The 22,052-nt window shown below is 43.7% G+C and overlaps 1 protein-coding gene across 6 annotated transcripts in view; it reads right to left on the reverse strand.

The window, feature by feature from the left end:
• The window catches only part of LOC139393258 (TBC1 domain family, member 22a), a 188,304-nt gene that overhangs the window by 81,162 nt on the left and 85,090 nt on the right, over positions 1-22,052 (reverse strand). For all 6 annotated transcript variants that reach the window (XR_011629759.1, XR_011629758.1, XM_071141737.1 and 3 more), the window contains one exon: positions 19,482-19,588. Coding sequence is in view for 4 of the 6 variants with exons in the window: in XM_071141737.1 (XP_070997838.1) it covers positions 19,482-19,588 (107 nt within the window). In the remaining 2 variants the exon portion in view is untranslated. The remainder of the gene's footprint in view (positions 1-19,481; positions 19,589-22,052) is intronic.

Below are 22,052 nucleotides of genomic sequence, written 5' to 3' on the forward strand. Positions count from 1 at the left end.
CTGCTCCCTCGTTGCCCTTCATCTTTCTCCCTCCCTCTCTCTATGTGCCTAAATGCAATTACCTGTTCAGAGAGTGAGCACTTGGCCACTTTGAAGCAGGCATTAAGACTAGCCCAGAGCCCACAGGCACCAATAATTACATCAGCTTCAAGATCCCTTGCTTTAATGAACTAGCTACTGTACCCCTCTCTCTCTCTGGCCCACTGGAAAAGGCGGAGTCGTAAATAAGGAGGGGGGAGGAGATATTTTCTCTCCTGACGGACACATCCTCAAACTCTTAAGACTTCTGCAAATTGTCCAGACGTCAAAGTGTCACCAACTAAAAAGGTCAACGATAGCCATACAGCAAACGCACCCTACGGGGCTCTTCTTCCACGTGTCCTGTACAAAACCCTTCTCGGCAGTGCTCGAAGCATGCTATTCCCAGAGCAGAATTTACATGTCAACTCAAAGCTATGAGCCCTATCAGTCCTCCATGACAACAACATCATCAACAACAGAGTAGGCTAATCAGTCCTCCATGACAACAACATCATCAACAACAGAGTAGGCTAATCAGTCCTCCATCAAAAACAAAATCATCAACAACAGAGTAGGCTAATCAGTCCTCCATGACAACAACATCATCAACAACAGAGTAGGCTAATCAGTCCTCCATGACAACAACATCATCAACAACAGAGTAGGCTAATCAGTCCTCCATGACAACAACATCATCAACAACAGAGTAGGCTAATCAGTCCTCCATGACAACAACATCATCAACAACAGAGTAGGCTAATCAGTCCTCCATGACAACAACATCATCAACAACAGAGTAGGCTAATCAGTCCTCCATGACAACAAAATCATCAACAACAGAGTAGGCTAATCAGTCCTCCATGACAACAACATCAACAACAGAGTAGGCTAATCAGTCCTCCATGACAACAACATCATCAACAACAGAGTAGGCTAATCAGTCCTCCATCAAAAACAAAATCATCAACAACAGAGTAGGCTAATCAGTCCTCCATGACAACAACATCATCAACAACAGAGTAGGCTAATCAGTCCTCCATGACAACAACATTATCAACAACAGTAGGCTAATCAGTCCTCCATGACAACAACATCATCAACAACAGAGTAGGCTAATCAGTCCTCCATGACAACAACATCATCAACAACAGAGTAGGCTAATCAGTCCTCCATGACAACAACATCAACAACAGAGTAGGCTAATCAGTCCTCCATGACAACAACATCATCAACAACAGAGTAGGCTAATCAGTCCTCCATGACAACAACATCATCAACAACAGTAGGCTAATCAGTCCTCCATGACAACAACATCATCAACAACAGAGTAGGCTAATCAGTCCTCCATGACAACAACATCATCAACAACAGAGTAGGCTAATCAGTCCTCCATGACAACAACATCATCAACAACAGAGTAGGCTAATCAGTCCTCCATCAAAAACAAAATCATCAACAACAGAGTAGGCTAATCAGTCCTCCATGACAACATCATCAACAACAGAGTAGGCTAATCAGTCCTCCATGACAACAACATCATCATCAACAACAGAGTAGGCTAATCAGTCCTCCATGACAACAACATCATCAACAACAGAGTAGGCTAATCAGTCCTCCATGACAACAACATCATCAACAACAGAGTAGGCTAATCAGTCCTCCATGACAACAACATCATCAACAACAGAGTAGGCTAATCAGTCCTCCATGACAACAACATCATCAACAACAGAGTAGGCTAATCAGTCCTCCATGACAACAACATCATCAACAACAGAGTAGGCTAATCAGTCCTCCATCAAAAACAAAATCATCAACAACAGAGTAGGCTAATCAGTCCTCCATGACAACAACATCATCAACAACAGAGTAGGCTAATCAGTCCTCCATGACAACAACATCATCAACAACAGACTAATCAACATCAACAACAACATCAACAACAGAGTAGGCTAATCAGTCCTCCATGACAACAACATCATCAACAACAGTAGGCTAATCAGTCCTCCATCAAAAACAAAATCATCAACAACAGAGTGGGCTAATCAGTCCTCCATGACAACAACATCATCAACAACAGAGTAGGCTAATCAGTCCTCCATGACAACATCATCAACAACAGAGTAGTCTAATTCAACAACAGTCCTCCTCCATCAAAAACAAAATCATCAACAACAGAGTAGGCTAATCAGTCCTCCATGACAACAACATCATCAACAACAGAGTAGGCTAATCAGTCCTCCATGACAACATCATCAACAACAGAGTAGGCTAATCAGTCCTCCATGACAACAACATCATCAACAACAGAGTAGGCTAATCAGTCCTCCATGACAACAACATCATCAACAACAGAGTAGGCTAATCAGTCCTCCATGACAACAACATCATCAACAACAGAGTGGGCTAATCAGTCCTCCATGACAACAACATCATCAACAACAGAGTAGGCTAATCAGTCCTCCATGACAACATCATCAACAACAGAGTAGGCTAATCAGTCCTCCATGACAACAACATCATCAACAACAGAGTAGGCTAATCAGTCCTCCATGACAACAACATCAACAACAGAGTAGGCTAATCAGTCCTCCATGACAACATCATCAACAACATAGTAGGCTAATCAGTCCTCCATGACAACATCATCAACAACAGAGTAGGCTAATCAGTCCTCCATGACAACAACATCATCAACAACAGAGTGGGCTAATCAGTCCTCCATGACAACATCATCAACAACAGAGTAGGCTAATCAGTCCTCCATGACAACATGATCAACAACAGAGTAGGCTAATCAGTCCTCCATGACAACAAAATCATCAACAACAGTAGGCTAATCAGTCCTCCATGACAACAACATCATCAACAACAGAGTGGGCTAATCAGTCCTCCATGACAACAACATCATCAACAACAGAGTAGGCTAATCAGTCCTCCATGACAACAACATCATCAACAACAGAGTAGGCTAATCAGTCCTCCATGACAACAACATCATCAACAACAGAGTAGGCTAATCAGTCCTCCATGACAACAACATCATCAACAACAGAGTAGGCTAATCAGTCCTCCATGACAACAACATCATCAACAACAGAGTGGGCTAATCAGTCCTCCATGACAACAACATCATCAACAACAGAGTAGGCTAATCAGTCCTTCGTTGTTGGGTTGTGCGGCAGGTAAAAAAAACAACTAATTGGGGCTAATTTATAATTCCATATTTCCAAGACCTATTCCTGAAGACCAACGGGTCAATTCATTGGAACGACTGGAAATATGACTTTGGTTTATAACGTAAAGAAATGGCCGAATCGTATTATTATTTGTAGAATAAAGCAATGGGCTCGAAGAAGCCTACATAACCAACCCGTTAAGTAAAATGCAACATCCATTTGTGGCCAGCCATGTAAACTCTAAACACCGATTTTTCCTGCAATAGATGTGCAATCAGTAATCTTTTTTTTTGTCTCCTTATAATGCCTCTTAAGGGGAATGTAATCTAAAAGTAATCAGATTACGTTACTGGGTGTGGGTAATCCAAAAGATAATTTACTGATTACAATTGAGGACAGGTAACTTGTAACTGTAACAGATTACATTTAGAAAGTAACACCTGGCCTACTGCAGAGCACTAGAGAAGTAAGGAGTGAGGCCACAGTGCAAGTGTTATGGTACACTTAACCTGACCTATAGCACTCAGATGACACCCTGTGATCTAGACTGTCCAGCTGGGTCAGAGGTCAGTATGAACACTGTGTGGCGCTGTCTCTCTTATCTGCTTCTCTCGCCCCACCTCTCCCTCCTCTATCACCCCCCCTCCCTTCTTCCTCTCTCCCTCCCTTTCTCATTCCCCATCTCTCCACAAAGCCACAGCTCCAGACTGTCTGTGATAAAGTGCTTGACTCCAGCTTTGATCCTCTGAGGCAATGGCAGGACATGTCCACATTCCACACTTTGTTCTTCTTTCTTTTTATTTTCTCACTGTTCTGTTATTCTCCACTAGAAACGGAGCCATCGGGTCACTGTCCGTCTGTCACGTCTCTGCCCTCACCAACAATGACAAACCATTCCCCCTTTTCATCCCAAGAATGACAAGAATCTCACGATCGATGTAAGGCCAATGATGTTTTCAGGGCTGCCATTTATTCCCCTTTCCATTCTGTTAGTGGCCAAACAATGTGGGACACAGTCTTCGATGACTGAGGCTAGTTATTGTGTGTGTCGGCGCCAATCAACAAAGTGAACAGCAACAGAGGACAACAGAGAAAGTATGTGTCTGTCTGCCTGTCTGTCGCTGGAGGCGTCTGCAACAGAGATGACAGCCACAGATAACCCCGAGTCACAATAGACCTGCTGAACAGCGGGCTGTGTACACACACCCATACAAACACACACGGGGGGGGGGGGGGGGGGCGTGTTGAGGAGGACAAAGCCATATTGACCCACCTCCATCAACATTCTCTCCATCCATCTCTCCCTCTGCTGACTGGCGGACGGCTGTGTGTGTGTTTGGGGATAACCTGGCTCCTCACTGTGAGGGAACAATCAGCAATCGTGGGCTTATCGGAGAAATATTTCCCTCACACTGAGAGCCTGTCCTCTCCTCCCCCTGCATTCCCCTGACTCTCTAATTCTAGGACTAGTTGATTGGGAGTGCTCGGACATATTTTAACGGGGTCTGTGAGGCACTTAAATGCGCATGTGAATGGGGTCTTATCGTTTGAGTTGGTGTTGGATGTGTCAGAGAAAGGAATGAATAGAGCACGAGTGTTGGCTTTGTGTGTGTGTCAGAAACAAGGAGAATATGAGTGACAGGCCTCTCTATCAGCTGTGTGATTGAGTAGCTAGCGGAGCTGAAAAAGAGGCATCCAGCTGTCAATAAAAAGGTAGGAGAGAGCGAGCCGCAGTCAGCCAGAACAACTCCCTCTTCCCCCTGCCTCCCCAGGTCCCCATCCCTCCCCATCTCATTCTATTCTTCCAGTCTCACCTGCCTCCCCCTCCCTCTCAATGTCTCCCCTCTGCCTGCCTGCCACCCTCCCTCTGCCTGAGTCTCCCTTCCAATGTTTCTCCTTACATCCCCATTGTTTCATTCTCCTCTCTCCAGGGCTTATCTAATTGTATTTTTTGACAGAAACGCCTTCTAGAACATGTGAACTTTCATGTGCCTTAATATCAAACTTATATGCCATCTGTAAGTAGGAATAAAATTGTTAAATTACGAGACCAGTTGGCTTAGCCAAAGAAATAGACCGCAGCCTTCCCGCTAGCCATGATTGGCTGAGATAATGAGTGGGCTGGACATGCCGAGAAATGAGTTTGGATTGGTCTACAATATAGCGCCCTTCAGTCTATTTGAGCTGGTCAGTACTTCTAGGTAACCCTGTTGAATGCGGTATTTTTAAAAATGGATTGTGTATTAAAACTGCAGAAGTGTTGCTCACCACTTTCTGGAGGAGTTTTCAAAGCAGTGGAAGTGACGACGTGAGTTGGGATTACGGTTCATCGTTTACCTAGTTAGCTGAGTGTGCCAGAGAGCGCAGAATAACTGATGGGCGCTCTGAATTTATGAATGGACAAATCTGACAGTACAGTTGCAGTCGCCAACGCTCTGGATAACATAACAGCTCTGCTAGGGCGAGTGTTCAGTGAGCTGTTCTCTCTCCCTTAGATGCCTGGAAGTAGCTAGCAAGTTAGCTTGGGTGCTGTTAATACATTAAGATCAACCCTTAAAGAGATGGGTGGGGCTAAAGCTTAAGAGGGTGTGAATGATGCTGAATGGGTGTAGACAAAGGGCTCACATTTAGTCACTTTTGCGACCCTTTGAATTTCTACACACATTTTTACTCTAGGAGGCTAAAACCATGATTTGGTTAAACAGAAAGGGAAATTATCCTCATCATTCTTGTCATGAAAATGTCTGCCTGCCCCTGTACCTTTTTCGCCGAGTCCTGCTACTGTGCTGAGCAAGCCACTCGCTCTCCTTACCCAGGAAAAAAAGTGGTTCTGATTGCATAACATCTTCAAATCCAATAGCGGGGGAAACACAGCGATCCTGTTGTCAGCTTTCTGTACTTTTTTTTTTGTAATCAACTCTCAATTTTGAGCTCAATAGCAACTATTTTACAACCAAAGCCATTTGATATGGCTTCGAGTTACAGAGTGCGAGAAATGAGCATTGGCCATTGCGATTGCATATGCCTCACTGGGCCGGTTTATGGAGATTACATTCACTTTTAGACTAACGCATGGCTACTAGTGGGTATAACAGTATATTTAGAGTCATTTTAACAGTAACATTTAACAGCCTAATTGTCAACCCAAAATGCATGACAATCACTGGATTAGGTTGCACATTAGAACATTTTGAAACATGAATATATATAAATGTATTACTGAATAACATCTTAGTAGTCTATTATTTTTTTTAAATAAAGCACCGACTTAATAAGATAATGTCGCAAAGAAATATTGGTGTGACCAAATGATGGACTGGTGCCACCAACTGAAAATGTTTGTCTGGAACCTTGCTTTCCCTGGCTCTCCTCCCTCTCTCCCACACCTCCCTCCTGGGCACAAATGAATGAATCTAATTGGCAGGGGTGAGATATTTCCCCAAACAGAGACTGGCATTACCCAGCCCTGGGCTCCAAACCTCAGCCACCCCCACACAGAAGCAAGCTGAACCAGGCAGAAGCTATGAGTCATAGTCCTGCTTAAAACATCCCAGAGGAGTAATACCAGGATAGAAACCCACTGCACCTCTCACTACATCACCTCAACACTGACTCCCACAGCAGGGACCCTAGCTCCCAGCTAAACTGGCAGAAAGTAAAGTGTGTGTGTGTGTGTGGTCTCTCCAGTTGTTTGTGAGACAGATTCACACAAACCTTGCTCTTAATCCAGACTTCTACCAAAGTCAGGGATGGACAACTGGCGGCCCGCAGCCCCACTTTTGAAGGCTCTTGGATCAATCCCCCGCAGTCGGGGTCTGAACTGTTGCTAGAGAATGTTATGTTCATTTCTCTACCATAAACCCCCTCCAACGTGTAACCACAACAGCCCAGGACCTCCACATCCTGCTACTTCACCTGCGGGATCGCCTGAGACCAGCCAACTGGACAGCTGATGAAACTGCGGGTTTGCGCCCTAAAATAGTTTCTGCACAAACTGTCAGATACCATCTCACGGAAGCTCATCTGCCTGCTTGTCATCCTCACCAGGGTCTTGACCTGACTGCAGCTCGGCTTCATAACCAACTTGTGGAAAAATGCTCACCTTCGACGGCCACTTGAACACTGGAGAAGTGCGCTCTTCACAAGATGAAACCAGGTTTCAACTGTATCGGGCAGATGGCAGAAAGTGTGTATGGCGTCGTGTGGGCGAGTGGCTCGCTGGTTTCAACGTTATGAACAGAGTGCCCCGCGGTGGCGGTGGGGTTATGGTATGGGCAGCCATCAGCTACCGACAACGAACACAATTGCATTTTATCGATGACAATTTGAATGCAAAGAGATGCCGTGAAGAGATCCTGGAGGCCCATGGTCGCACCATACATCAGTCAGCATTACCTCATGTTTTAGCATGACAACACGTCGCAAGGATCACCCGTTGAGCATGTTTGGGATGCTCTGGATCAACGTGTACAACAGCGTGTTCCAGATCCCGCCTATATCCTGCAACAGTAAAGCCATTGAAGAGGAGTGGGACATTCCACAGGCCACAATTGATTTTGTTAGTCAGTCTCATTTAGTAAATATTTTCTTGATTATATTTTCTTAAAACTGCACTGTTGGTTAATTAAGGGATTGTAAGTAAGCATTTCATAGTAAGGTCTACACATGTTGTATTCGGCGCACGTAACAAATAGAATTGGATTAGATTTTATATTTAAAGTGATCGTATGGTTGGTGACGTATTTCAATACATTTTCATGTTTGTAGCTACTTTCTACGTAAATAAAAAGAAACGTCCTCTCACTGTCAACTGCGATTATTTTCAGTAAACTTAACATGTGTAAATATTTGAACAAACATAAGATTCAACAACAGACAAACTGAACAAGTTCCACAGACATGTGACTAACAGAAATGGAATAATGTGACCCCGAAAAAAAGGGGGAGTGAAAATCAAAAGTAACAGTCAGTATCTGGTGTGGCCACCAGCTGCATTAAGTACTGCAGTGCATCTCCTCCTCATGGACTGCACCAGATTTGACAGTTCTTGCTGTGAGATGTTACCCCACTCTTCCACCAAGGCACCTGCAAGTTCCCTGACCTTTCTGGGGGGGGAATGGCCCTAGCCCTCAGATCCAACAGGTCCCAGACGTGCTCAATGGGATTGAGATCCGGGCTCTTCGCTGGCCATTGCAGAACACTGACATTCCTGTCTTGAAGGAAATCACGCACAGAACGAGTAGTACGGCTGGTGGCATTGTCATGCTGGAGGGTCCTGTCAGGATGAGCCTGCAGGAAGGGTACCACGAGGGAGAAGGATGTCTCAGTTAAAAGGGAGGTTGCTTGCAAGTTGTGTATTGTTATGTGAACTGTATTGAGGTGAGGTGTATTAATGACATGTGGCTGAGAAGATTGTGGACATTTTTAAGGCCTTTGTTGTGTCTATGAACACCCCCCCACATTCATACCCTCTGCACTCATCCACTGGAAGATACAGATTGCAAATCCTCTGTTGATGACTGGGTTCTTTCTTGTATGAAGTTGTTGTTAAATTGCTCTGCCATTATTAGTATTATTATTATTGTATGAGGTATTCTTGTTGGGGTTACCCCTGTGCTGTGATGTGGGTTTATATGGTGTGTCTTCTCCTTTCTCTCCACTGGCTATCTGGTAAACAGGCTACACTCTAGGCAGTCTCTTCTGCTGATGTGTGTGGGTCTGGTAGTGGTACTCTCTCTATTCTACTATTTTCCTTTCGGCATGGTTAATACCTGCCTGGGGCCCGAACAAAATCTTTATTTGCCCCTCTCTAATAAATACCGCTACACTGTAACACACCGCCTCAGAACATGCAGGACTCTCTACCTCCAAATCGATCCCGCTCTAGAGTACAGGTCTCGGGGTAACGCTAATTCCATTGACGCAAATCCGACCATCACCCCTGGTGAGACAAAACCGCAACTCATCAGTGAAGAGCACTTTTTGCCAGTCCTGTCTGGTCCAGTGACGGTGGGTTTGTGCTCATAGGCGGCGTTGTTGCGGGTGATGTCTGGTGAGGACCTGCCTTACTACAGGCCTACGAGCCCTCAGTCCAGCCTCTCTCAGCTTATTGGGGACATTCTGAGCACTGATGGAGGGATTGTGCGTTCCTGGTGTAACTCGGGCAGTTGCTGTTGCCATCCTGTACCTGTCCCGCAGGTGTGATGTTCGGATGTACCAATCCTGTGCAGATGTTGTTACACGTAGTCTGCCATTGCGAGGACGATCAGCTGTCCTCCCTGTAGCGCTGACTTAGGCGTCTCACAGTACGGACATTGGAATGTATTGCCCTGGCCACATCTGCAGTCCTCATGCCTCCTTGCAACATGCCTAAGGCACGTTCACGCAGATGAGCAGGGACCATGGGCATCTTTCTTTTGGTGTTTTTCCAGAGTCAGTAGAAAGGCCTCTTTAGTGTCCCACGTTTTCATAACTGTGACCTTAATTGCCTACTATCTGTAAGCTGTTAAGTGTCTTAACCTCTCTGGGATCATTGGGACGCTAGCATCCCACCTCGACAACAGCCAGTGAAATTGCAGGGCGCCAAATTCAAACAGAAATCCCATAATTAAAATTCCGTAAACATACAAGTATTATACACCATTTTAAAGATAAACTTCTTGTTAATCCAACCACAGTGTCTGATTTAAAAAAGGCTTTACGGCGAAAGCACAACCATGCGATTATGTTAGGACAGCGCCTAGCCACAAGAAACCATGCAGACATTTTCCAGCCAAGGAGAGGACTCACAAAAGTCAGAAAAAGCGATTAAATGAATCACTAACCTTTGACGATCTTCATCTGGTGGCACTCCCAAAACAATAAATGTTTGTTTTGTTCGATAATGTCCCTCTTTATGTCCAAAAAACTAAATTTTGTTGGTGCGTGTTAGTTCAGTAATCCAAAGGCACAAAGCGTGCTCTCAACATCTAGACAAAAAGTCAAAAAAGTACAATAAAAGTTGGTAGAAACATGTCAAGCGATGTTTAAAATCAAATCATGTTGTTTTTGTCATAAATAATCAATAATATTTCAACCAGACAAAAGCTTTGTCAATAGAAAAGAAGAAACAAGAAAGGTGCGCTCCCGATCATGCGCTGGACTCAGGTCTGGAAATTTCCACTGTCCACTCATTGAAAGTGCTGTATCTCCCTCATTTTTCAGAGTACAAGCCTGAAACAATGCCTAAAGACTGGCCACATGTAGAAGAAGCCATAGAGATCGTGAACTGGGTCTTTGTATGGTGGATAGGCTTTCAATGGAAGAACAGCCTTTCAAAATAATAGTACTTCCTGGAAGTATTTTTCTCAGGTTTTCACCTGCCATATCAGTTCTGTTTTTCTAAGACATTATTTTAACAGTTTTGTAAACTTGAGTGTTTTCTATCCAAATCTACCAATTATATGCATATCCTAGCTTCTGGGCCTGAGTAGCAGGCAGTTTAATTTGGGCACGCTTTTCATCCAAAATTCCGAATGCTGCCCACTACCCTAGTGAAGTTAACAACTGTTCCACAGGTGCATGTTCATTAATTGTTTATGATTCATTGAACAAGCATGGGAAACCGTGTTTAAACCCTTTACAATGAATATTTGTGAAGTAATTTGGATTTTTACGAATTATCTTTGAAAGACAGGGTCCTGAAAAAGGGGAAGTTTAGCTGCAGACCACTTGTGCAATACATTAGGAGATAAAGCAGCCCGTTTCTTCCCTTCACCTGTGACATAACTTTACATTATGAAGCTTACCTTCGTTCCCCCGAACAGTTGAGCCAGTCACGTTTGTTTGTAAATAGCACAATGGGAGAAAGCAGGAGCAGGTGAGTTCAGCTGTGTACTGACAGGGGTTACATTTTATATAAGTCAACAGTGTTTTTTGTTTGGTTTCAATAGAGTGATCAGGGACTTGCAACTATTCCTTCACAGAAAATACATTAGAGCAACACAGCCGGTGGAAAACAGCTTCTTTTTCATCAGATGACAACGGAAGCCCAAAGTTATTTGGCTGGCAGCCACACAAGTAAATGAGCTTATGATGAAAAAGCAAGGTCTTTTTTAGCAAAAATTATGCATGGCCATCCTATTTCTAATATTTATCATGGAAAAAATGTTGCCTGATACATTTCATAATGTTTTGTTTAAAGTTCGTCTTGCATTTTACTGGAGAAAAGTGGTCTGGCTACACCAAGAAAAGTACTGGAGAAAAGTAGCTACAACATCAGTCAAAGCGCTACCTGCTGTTAGAATGTCCGTTCGTGTATGAATTGTCATCCTAGTGAAGTGCAACTGAAGCACAACGTGTGTGATGCTGAGCAGAAATGACAATAAATAGAATTTTGAAAAAGGAGGAAAAATATTTCTTCAGCGTTTTATTTTTCTTTACTGCATCATTCTGCATTAACTAGAAAGTTAAAAACGTACGCATCACATTATCTAAGTAAGTGGCTGAATTAACAAGATGAAGGAGCATCATATTGTGTTAACTTCCTGCCGTGTTTCAGGAGTCAAAGCCCTTTGGATGAGTACTGTATAGCTGCCACTGCTAGTTTCTTGGCCATGGACCCAAAATGTCGATGTTTTGTTTCCCCGAGCCACTTAGTTATCACTTTTTGCCTTATGGCAAGGTGCTCCATCATGCTGGAAAAGGCATTGTTCATCACCAAAGTGTTCCTGGATGGTTGGGAGAAGTTGCTCTCGGAGGATGTGTTGGTACCATTCTTTATTCATGGCTGTGTTCTTAGGCAAAATTGTGAGTGAGTCCACTCCCTTGGCTGAGAAGACACATGAATGGTCTCAGGATGCTTTACTGTTGGCATGACACAGGACTGATGGTAGCGCTCACCTCGTGTTCTCTGGGACAAGCTTTTTTCCGGACGCCCCAAACAACAGGAAAGGGGATTCAGAGAAAATGACTTCACCCCAGTCCTCAGCAGTCCAATCCCTGTACCTTTTGCAGAAAACCAGTCTGTCCCTGATGTTTTTCCTGGAGAGAAGTGGTTTCTTTGCTGCCCTTCTTGACACCAGGCCATCCTCAAATTCTTCGCCTCATTGTGCGTGAAGATGCACTCACACCTGCCTGCTGCCATTCCTGAGCAAGCTCTGTACTAGTGGTGCCTGCAGCTGAATCAACATTAGGAGACGGTCCTGTCGCTTGCTGGATTTTCTTGGGGGCCCTGAAGCCTTCTTCACAACAATTGAGCCGCTCTCTTCGAAGTTCTTGATGATTCGATAAATGGTTGATTTAGGTGCAATCTTACTGGCAGCAATATCCTTGCCTGTGAAGCCCTTTTTGTGCAAAGCAATGAAGACGGCACGTGTTTCCTTGCAGGTAACCATGGTTGACAGAGGAAGAACAATGATTCCAAGCACCACCTTCCTTTTGAAGCTTCCAGTCTGTTATTCGAAATCAATCAGCATGACAGAGTGATCTCCAGCCTTGTCTTCATCAACACTCACACATGTGTTAGCGAGAGAGTCACTGACATGATGTCAGCTGGTCCTTTTGTGTCAGGGCTGAAATGCAGTGGAAATGTTCTTTTGGGATTCAGTTCATTTGCATGGCAAAGAGGGAATTTGCAATTAATTGCAATTCATCTGATCACTCTTCATAATATTCTGGAGAATATGCAAATTGCCATCATACAAACTGAGGCAGCAGACTTCATGAAAATGTATATTTGTGTCATTCTCAAAACTTTTGGCCACGACTGTGTGTGTGTGTGTATATATATACAGTGGGGCAAAAAAGTATTTAGTCAGTCACCAATTGTGCAATTTCACCTACTTAAAAAGATGAGAGGCCTGTAATTTTCATCATAGGTACACTTCAACTATGACAGACAAAATGAGGGAAAAAAATCCAGAAAATCATTTTTAATTAATTTATATGCAAATTATGGTGGAAAATAAGTTTTTGGTCACCTACAAACAAGCAAGATTTCTGACTCTCACAGACGTGTAACGTGCTCTTCTGTCCTCCACTCGTTACCTGTATTAATGGCACCTGTTTGAACTTGTTATCAGTATAAAAGACACCTGTCCACAACCTCAAACAGTCACACTCCAAACTCCACTATGGCCAAGACCAAAGAGCTGTCAAAGGACACCAGAAACAAAATTGTAGACCTGCACCAGGCTAGGAAGACTGCAGTAGGTAAGCAGTAGGTAAGTAAGATCTGCAGTAGGTAAGCAGCTTGGTTTGAAGAAATCAACCGTGGGAGCAATTATTAGGAAATGGAAGACATACAAGACCCCTGATAATATCCCTCGATCTGGGGCTCCACGCAAGATCTCACCCCGTGGGGTCAAAATGATCACAAGAACGGTGAGTAAAAATCCCAGAACCACACGGGGGGACCTAGTGAATGACCTGCAGAGAGCTGGGACCAAAGTAACAAACACTCTACGCCGCCAGGGACTCAAATCCTGCAGTGCCAGACGTGTCCCCCTGCTTAAGCCAGTACATGTCCAGGCCCGTCTGAAGTTTGCTAGAGAGCATTTGGATGATCCAGAAGAAGATTGGGAGAATGTCATATGGTCAGATGAAACCAACATAGATCTTTTTGGTAAAAACTCAACTTGTCGTGTTTGGAGGACAAAGAATGCTGAGTTGCATCCAAACAACACCATACCTACTGTGAAGCATGGGGGTGGAAACATCATGCTTTGGGGCTGTTTTTATGCAAAGGGACCAGGACGACTGATCCGTGTAAAGGAAAGAATGAATGGGGCCACGTATCATGAGATTTTGAGTGAAAACCTCCTTCCATCAGCAAGGGCATTGAAGATGAAATGTGGCTGGGTCTTTCAGCATGACAATGATCCCACACACACCACCCGGGCAAGGAAGGAGTGGCTTCGTAAGAAGCATTTCAAGATCCTGGAGTGACCTAGCCAGTCTCCAGATCTCAACCCCATAGAAAATCTTTGGAGGGAGTTGAAAGTCCGTGTTGCCCAGCAACAGCCCCAAAACATCACTGCTCTAGAGGAGATCTGCATGGAGGAATGGGCCAAAATACCAGCAACAGTGTGTGAAAACCTTGTGAAGACTTACAGAAAACGTTTGACCTCTGTCATTGCCAACAAAGGGTATTTAACAAAGTATTGAGATAAACTTTTGTTATTGACCAAATACTTATTTTCCACCATAATTTGCAAAAAAATTAATTAAAAATCCTACAATGTGATTTTCCAGATTTTTCTTCTAATTTTGTCTGTCATAGTTGAAGTGTACCTATGATGAAAATTACAGGCCTCTCTCATCTTTCTAAGTGGGAGAAATTGCACAATTGGTGGCTGACTAAATCATTTTTTGCCCCACTGTATATACACATGTATAACTTTATGAGATGGATTGCCTGTCTTTGCAATTCTTTATTTTAGTTTGCGCTCGTTAGCATATTTAGCTAGCAGCCACCATGGAAATATGCTATTGTGTATTAAACCATTTATACCGTAAATCCCTGGATGAGAGAAGGACGGTATGAAGACATGAAAATCTGGATACCGCCCAATCCTGGTGTGTGTGCTGGCTAGCCAGGGTTTAACATCTTTTTATGTTTGTGTGTCTACCTGCATCTAGTTAAGTAGCGCAGCAGTTACTGGTAAAAATGGTTAACAGTTCAGACAGACAAGAAGATTTCTGAAAGACTGAGAACAGAAAAAAAATGGCACTTCAAATGCCAACAATTTCACACAACCATGTAAAACCAGATGCCAGTATTACTTGTATAGCACCACAGAAAAGCTACATCAAAAAGAAGGCCATTGTAACAAGTAATCTAGTTGCTGGAAAATCATTTAAGTTCCATTTCAAGCTCAAACAGAGGAATTTATTAATATAAAAACAGAAAGAAAAGTATTTTCTACTCCAGATCTGATACTACTCTCACAGTGGCTTTCGCAGTGTTTTATACCATCAATCTCTAGGGGCTCTGAGGTAAATGCTTCCAATTTCCTTCTCTGTTAAGTTAGCTATAGAGCCCGTTAAAAATAGGCTAAATAAACAAGTGGCTCATTAATATCACTGAAGGCGTTTTAGCAACAAGGCCCCATAAGGGATCTATTTATTTAGGAGAATTAATAAAAAGCGTGCTTCGGCTCCTTTGTCCCGGAGTAAATGCTACTGCATTCTGTCGACAGCAGCAGTTCCTAAAGGAGCGCCGGAGAGTGTGTGTGTGTGTGTTTCCTGTGACCTTGTCTCTATCGAACTATGTGTGTGTGGGAGAGGCACGTCATTTTGGCCTTAATTGTTTCTCAACCATTTTTACGGGGCCCAACACCTCCAGCACCTTAATTAGCTAGTTTGTGATCCATCCTGTCCCAGCTGTAAACCTATTCTCTCTAATACCCACTACTACCATATCCACAGAGATGACAGGAAGTGGAGGAGTTAAATAGCTGAGGAGTGGGGGTCTGGGAAGCCATTACCCTCTTTGTGTATGGGTGTTTTATAGGGTGCTTTTAAAGGATGTACGTCTGTTCTTTTGTCTTGCTACTGAATAAAACGACATTATCAATTCCAAGATAAAATCCTTGTGTTTGTAGGTGAGTGCACTTGACTAGACTACCTTAATGGGTCTTTTGGTCAAATAAACACCTTCCACTAAAAGACTAACTCTGATAACCAGCTTCACAAGCTTTGTGGCCCCTTCGCTCCCTAAGAAAGCTGCTCACCTCTCTGACACCATACGTCTTTTTACAGATCACCCAGCTGTGCTAATCAGAGACGGGGTCTCCCAGGGCCCAGCGCAGGGTTCCGAGGTCAGCGTTAATCAGACAGCAGCGTGGGGCTGTGTCCCGCTTCGGCGAATCACAGGGGTTTAGGCTGCACCGCTCACACGTCAGTCATCAAAACACAACAGCTGGTGATCGCTCACCTCTTCTCTTCGTGTGTGTGTGTACCCACAGCTGTGTGAGTTAAACTGCATGTGTGTACCAGTGTGTGTCTGGTACACTCCTCACGGGACTCACTCTAGTGTGTGCGTGGTGTGTGTGTGTGTGTCAGTCGTTGATTGAGTTAAATACAAAGAGCCTCTAGGGAGCAGAATAGAAGCCTGTAAAGTCTCTCTCCATTTGTCTCTACGCCTAATGCTTTCAACAAAAACAGCGGGGATTAAGGTAAGGCACGCTAGCTTCCACACAGGTCACGGTGACATGTAAACTGCATCAAGTGGTGCGGGAGACCAATAGAAGAACAGCTAAAGAGAAGATGGGGTTAGTTAGCTAGTCTCCTGCTTGATTTTGATGCATGCTGGTGCAGAATGAAAGAGAATATGATACACATTGAGTATTGTACATTGCTATATGAAACACACTAACCGACACCCGCATGAGCAATCAACCGTCCCTGGTGATTTTATAAGATGTTTTTGTGGTGATCTGCCTTCAGGGCAGAAAGCTGTAGAAATCTGTCTGACAGCTGGATGTTATTGTGAAGTTTACCATAGAGAGTTTTTAGGAAACCAAGATTTCAATAATAACATCTGCTTCCTAAAACTAGGAGCAAGGCCATCCAGTGTTGTCAGCCTCATTGAGGCTGCATTGCAAATGGCACCCTATTCCGTATATAGTGCACTTCTTGGTCAAAGGTAGTGCACTATGTAGGGACTAGGGTGACACATGAGACGCAGACTGAGTGTTAGCCATCCTTTGTATTTTCCTTGAATGTCCAAAGGATTTGGGTCAAAACAGCAGTTTGCCATGCTACAAAACGTTGTTTCCTGCTTAATACCTATTATAATATGTTCATCACGATCTTATGTCTTTCCACGGAGATAGCAGTCTTAAAATCTCCACATTCTTAGGCGTCAGATAATCTTCAGAGTAAGCATTCCTTTCTACTGCAACAAGCAGAGGCTCAGTTCAGCTCCCGCCCACAGACGCAGACCAACAGTCCCCTGTGTCGCTCTCATACACAGACACAGTCCCACACAGACACACACCTCTAAACAGTGTGAAAGCCAAGTATGAATGTTCCCGGGTTAAAACTGGGTACTGTGAAGTTGTGAAGAAAAATTCACAAGTGCCTGTGAGAATCAGCGTTGTACACACAATTGACTGCGGTAATTAGGGACAAAACAGCACAAAAAAAGGTTGTCTGGCTGGGAGGGCCTCCTAATGTACTGCTGCCCCTGAAGAGAGGTGAGTCACCAGCATACAAATGGCCCTCTCTGGAGTAGAGAGACTGGAGACCGCCATCTGAATGACAGATACAAAGAGCACAGGAAAGACGATGAGAGGAGAGAGATGAGAGAAGCGCGGTGAGCGGGGTGAGAGGAGCGGGAGAAAATGCGAGAGCAGGAGAGAGAGCGAGAGAGAATGAGCGATACAGTATGTAGATGATTGCCATTCTGTAGCCCGACGGACGTCCCATGACCATTCATTCCCTATCGTATATACATCGTATATAACTTGAAACCATCCTCCATGTACATTATGTTGTTCATTTATTCGCCATTCTGTGTTTGTCTTAATTCATTCAAATGTAAATCGATCGAAGACGACAATAAAACAGCAGTGTTTTACCTGTATAGATGATTATTTGTACTATTATTACTACTCAGATGAACTGTATTTCATTCTTTTTAAAGAGAATACCCCCTAAAATAAAAAATACCCGCTTCAAAAAATACGAGAATAAGAATGGTCTTCCTCTATAGAAGTAGGTCCTGCCTCTCGCTACATAGTAGAAAGCAGATGATTCAGTCAACGCTCCTGTCGGTCCCAGACTATGGCCACATCGTCTATATGAACGCAGCTGCCACTTCATTATAGCCGTTAGATGTAGTTTATCATAGAGCATTGCACTTTATTACGGGCGACAATGTTAGTGGTCATCCCTGCAGTCTCTACCAGAAAGTTGGTTGGCCCTCTTTGATGTCACGTCGGTTACGTCACACAATACATTGCTATGTTTTCATTTATAAAGCCCTTTTACACAAAGTCCCACTGTACCTAGCAGCATTACTACACTTTAGACATAATGTTACCACACCCCATCTCGGGGATGGCTAACTCTGGACATGCCTTTGGTCTCTACTGAGTTAGATAAATCAGATTTTAGTTCTTGCACCTTATTTGTGGAACAATCTTCAAAATGTTCTTAAATGTGATGTTCTGGTGCCTCTAGGTGAATTCAGAAAGCTGACTGATTACCTTTTTACTGATGAATGTGTTTGTGTTTTAGGACCGTGTTTCTCTTTCTTCTTGCATTTTGTATTTTCTGTCATTTATGTCATTCAGGGCTCATCTGTAAAAGAGATCGTGGTCTCAGTATGACTCCTTGATCAAATAAAGGTCAAATAAATCTAACTATTCTCATTGCATTGTAATGTATTTAATGAAATGCTGTACCACTACACTGCTTTGGCAATAATCTACTAATTGTACTTTATGCCAAAAAAGCTATCTGAATTTGAGAGAGTGCGAGAGAGAGAACAAAAGACAGAAAGAGAGAGAACGTGTGACAGGAAAAAACGAGAGAGAGCACAAGCTGAAGTAAATCAAACCCTCTTTTCCACACCCTGGTGTAATTACACAACATTTCATCCCTCGCGAGTGTTTAGAAAAAAAACAGCGAGACCAAACGGTGGCAGTGGGCACCACCTGGGAACCGTGCCGGGGCGTGTGGCTTGCAGCAGCAATCCGCTCTGAACACACCACCGAATGGCTGTATGGATGCTGTAGCCTTGCCACCTACCTGCCTGCCTTCCACTGCCTAGCTACCTCTGTGTATGGGGCCATTTACATCAAGGACAAACACACTGGAGTGCTCACACATGGTCACACTCGCACGGCTCGGATGTGGTTATGGCTGTAAATCAATAAGCGACAAAGAGAGAGAGAGAAAGTGAGGCGGCAGCGGAACAGTTCCCTGGATGATACGCTCAACGCCGGCCGCCACAGGGTGGACGTGTAAAAAGGCTGTGTCTGGCTACGGTACAGTGCAGAGAGAGAATATTCATCATTCACACACTCATTCTGAAGAGATGGAACAGAGGGGGAAAGTGGGACGGCGCGACTAACTTACACACAGGGGACTCCACTGTGACTAAACCCGTGTGTATTCATGTGTGTGGCCAATTCAACACACACACACACACACACACACACACACACACACACACACGGAACTACTACACTCCAAAAACCTAAAAATACACACGCCTAACCCGTTCTCTCCTGGGGAGGTGGTACAGACACACACAGTGAATGTAAACAACGGAAAGGAGAATTTATGTACCTGAATGCCGTCCAACAATTTGCTCATGCACCAGAAACTGTCAGCCTCAATGTTTCGCAAAGCCGCCTCCTGCAAGCTGGACACGTCAAAGTTCTCCACCTCCTCCTCTGTAGAGAGAGAGAGAGAGAGAGAGAGAAAATTAGGTCTACCACCATCACAGCAGGGGCCTTGCATTAAACAGAAGAAAAATAAGAAAAGAGGGATGGAGAGATGTTCTTGAGAGCCCGAGGAGTCCTTGATGAAGTGTGGTGGTACAGAATGTTATTATCAGAGCTTCGTAGAGAGCCTCTCGAACAGCACCTGTTAACAGCACGTCGATTCACACGCCACACTCATTCGCACATACATCACTTACATTGTGCAGACTGACTGTTCTTACTACATCTTCAACCACAGCCATTCAACTACATCTACTCTCCACACACATTCAAACATACAGCACTAATCTATATTCTCGTGCCATCTTACTCTTTCAGTATGTTTGCTGCACATAGACCTATCACTTAAACCATGCATTATATCTTGGGAGATTGTAGATGGCTATCAAAAGCCCCATGAAATGCAGTACAGATTATGAAGCTAGACATCAGCAATTAAGTCCATTCATGGGTTAAGTGAATGAATGACAGTTGGAACCATTTACCCCTCCACTATGAAATCGACTATGGATCAGTCTCTGTCCGTTCGTTTGTACAGACTAGGGTTGAATGGCTGGAATCCGGTTAGCGAGATGTATGCTCAAAACCACTCCCTTTTCCCGGGATAAATAAGTGAGAAACCAGTCAAATGATAATAAATGATTTATATGAAGAGCATAGCGTGAAATGGAAATGTTAAATTATACGTGATGTCTAAATCTGGCGTTGCTATGGCCTCTGTGTGATGAATCAAGGCTCAGGGTGGGGACAGAGAGCCTATCTCAGTATGGGGCGCAGTTCACAATGCATGCAAGACCTATCATCTCATCATGGGAACTTTTTGTCTTGTGACGGGGAGGCCTACATATGCTGCAGTGATACAAAGACTGAATGCGCGTCTAATTCACCCATCTCCATCCGGCGTTCGAGGATCCCCTTGTTTTTAAACAGCCTGTCACTCGAATACCGTTGCTTAAATCAGTGCACGCGTGAGCACTCTCTCGCAGTCTCTCTCCAAATACATGCATATTGCATCCAAAATAGAAAATCCTGTTCTAGATTGATATATATAGCCCTATATATAGATGTCCTAGCCTACCTCTTCCATGTATTACATTCAACGCAGTATTAGCCTTATATTTAGCTAATTAATGATGGGTTACGCATAATAAGCTTCTAACTTATAGCCTCTGTCTCATGTGCAATACACAAGCACCTGTGCTCCGCTGGCCTCTCTTTGAAAAAGACTCCTTATCTCTTGGAGTCCCACGCAGGAAAAGCTTTTAGTTTTGTTGCTTTTCTTATACCAATAGAATATTGGGGCTCCCAAGTGGCGCAGCGGTCTAAGTTACTGCATCTCAGTGCTAGAGGCGTCACTACAACCTGGAAATGAACCCTAGAACCCTAGGGTAGTCCCATAGGGAGGCACACAATTGGCCCAACGTCGTCCGGGTTAGGGTTTGGCTGGGGTCGGCCGTCACTGTAAATTAGAATTTGTGCTTAAGGATAGGGGACAGCATTTTCACTTTGGATGAATTGCGTGCCCATAGCGAACTACCTCTTACTCTGTCCCAGATGATAATATATGCATATTATTATTACTATTGGATAGAAAACACTGAAGTTTTTAGGACTGTTTGAATAATGTCTGTGAGTATAACAGAACTCATAGGGCAGGCAAACTTCCAAACAGGGAGTGGAAATTCTGGGGCTGGTTGATGTTCAACTCATTGCCTATTCACATCCCAGTAAGATATGGATCTGTACGCACTTCCTACGCCTTCCACTAGATGTCAACAGTCAGTAGAACCTGGAATGAAGCCTCTAGTGTGATGTGGGACCGGATGGGAGGGGAATGAGTCAGTGGTCTGGCAGAATGCCAGTTCCTGGTGGCGCACATTACTCTTGATATCGCCTTGCGTTCCATTACTCTGTACACAAAAACGAATGCTCCGGTTAGAACGTTATTGGATATATGATAATAACATCCTGAAGATTGATTCTCTACTTAGTTTGACCAGATTATTCAACCTGGAATATAACTTTTTGAAGTTTTCGTCCGAGTTCGCAAGGACCAGCGCCAACTTTTGGACATGTGAGCTAAACGTGCTAGCAAAGGTAGCTAATTGGTCACTACTAATGGGCATTATCGAACAAAACAACGATTTATTGCGGAACTAGGATTCCTTGCAATGCATTCTGATGAAAGATCATCAAAGGTAAGGGAATATTTATGATGTAATTTCGTATTTCTGTTGACTCCAACATGGCGGAGAAATATTGTTACGTCTGAGCGCCGACTCTTGCATGGTATGCTTTTTTCGTAAAGTTTTAAAAAAATCTGACACAGCTGTTGCATTAAGAACCAGTGTATCTTTAATTATATGTAAAACGTGTATCTTTCGTCAAAGTTTATGACGAGTATTTCTGTTAT

Source organism: Oncorhynchus clarkii, chromosome 33 (assembly GCF_045791955.1).
Source record: "Oncorhynchus clarkii lewisi isolate Uvic-CL-2024 chromosome 33, UVic_Ocla_1.0, whole genome shotgun sequence".
In the NCBI taxonomy this organism is placed as follows: Eukaryota; Metazoa; Chordata; class Actinopteri; order Salmoniformes; family Salmonidae; genus Oncorhynchus; species Oncorhynchus clarkii.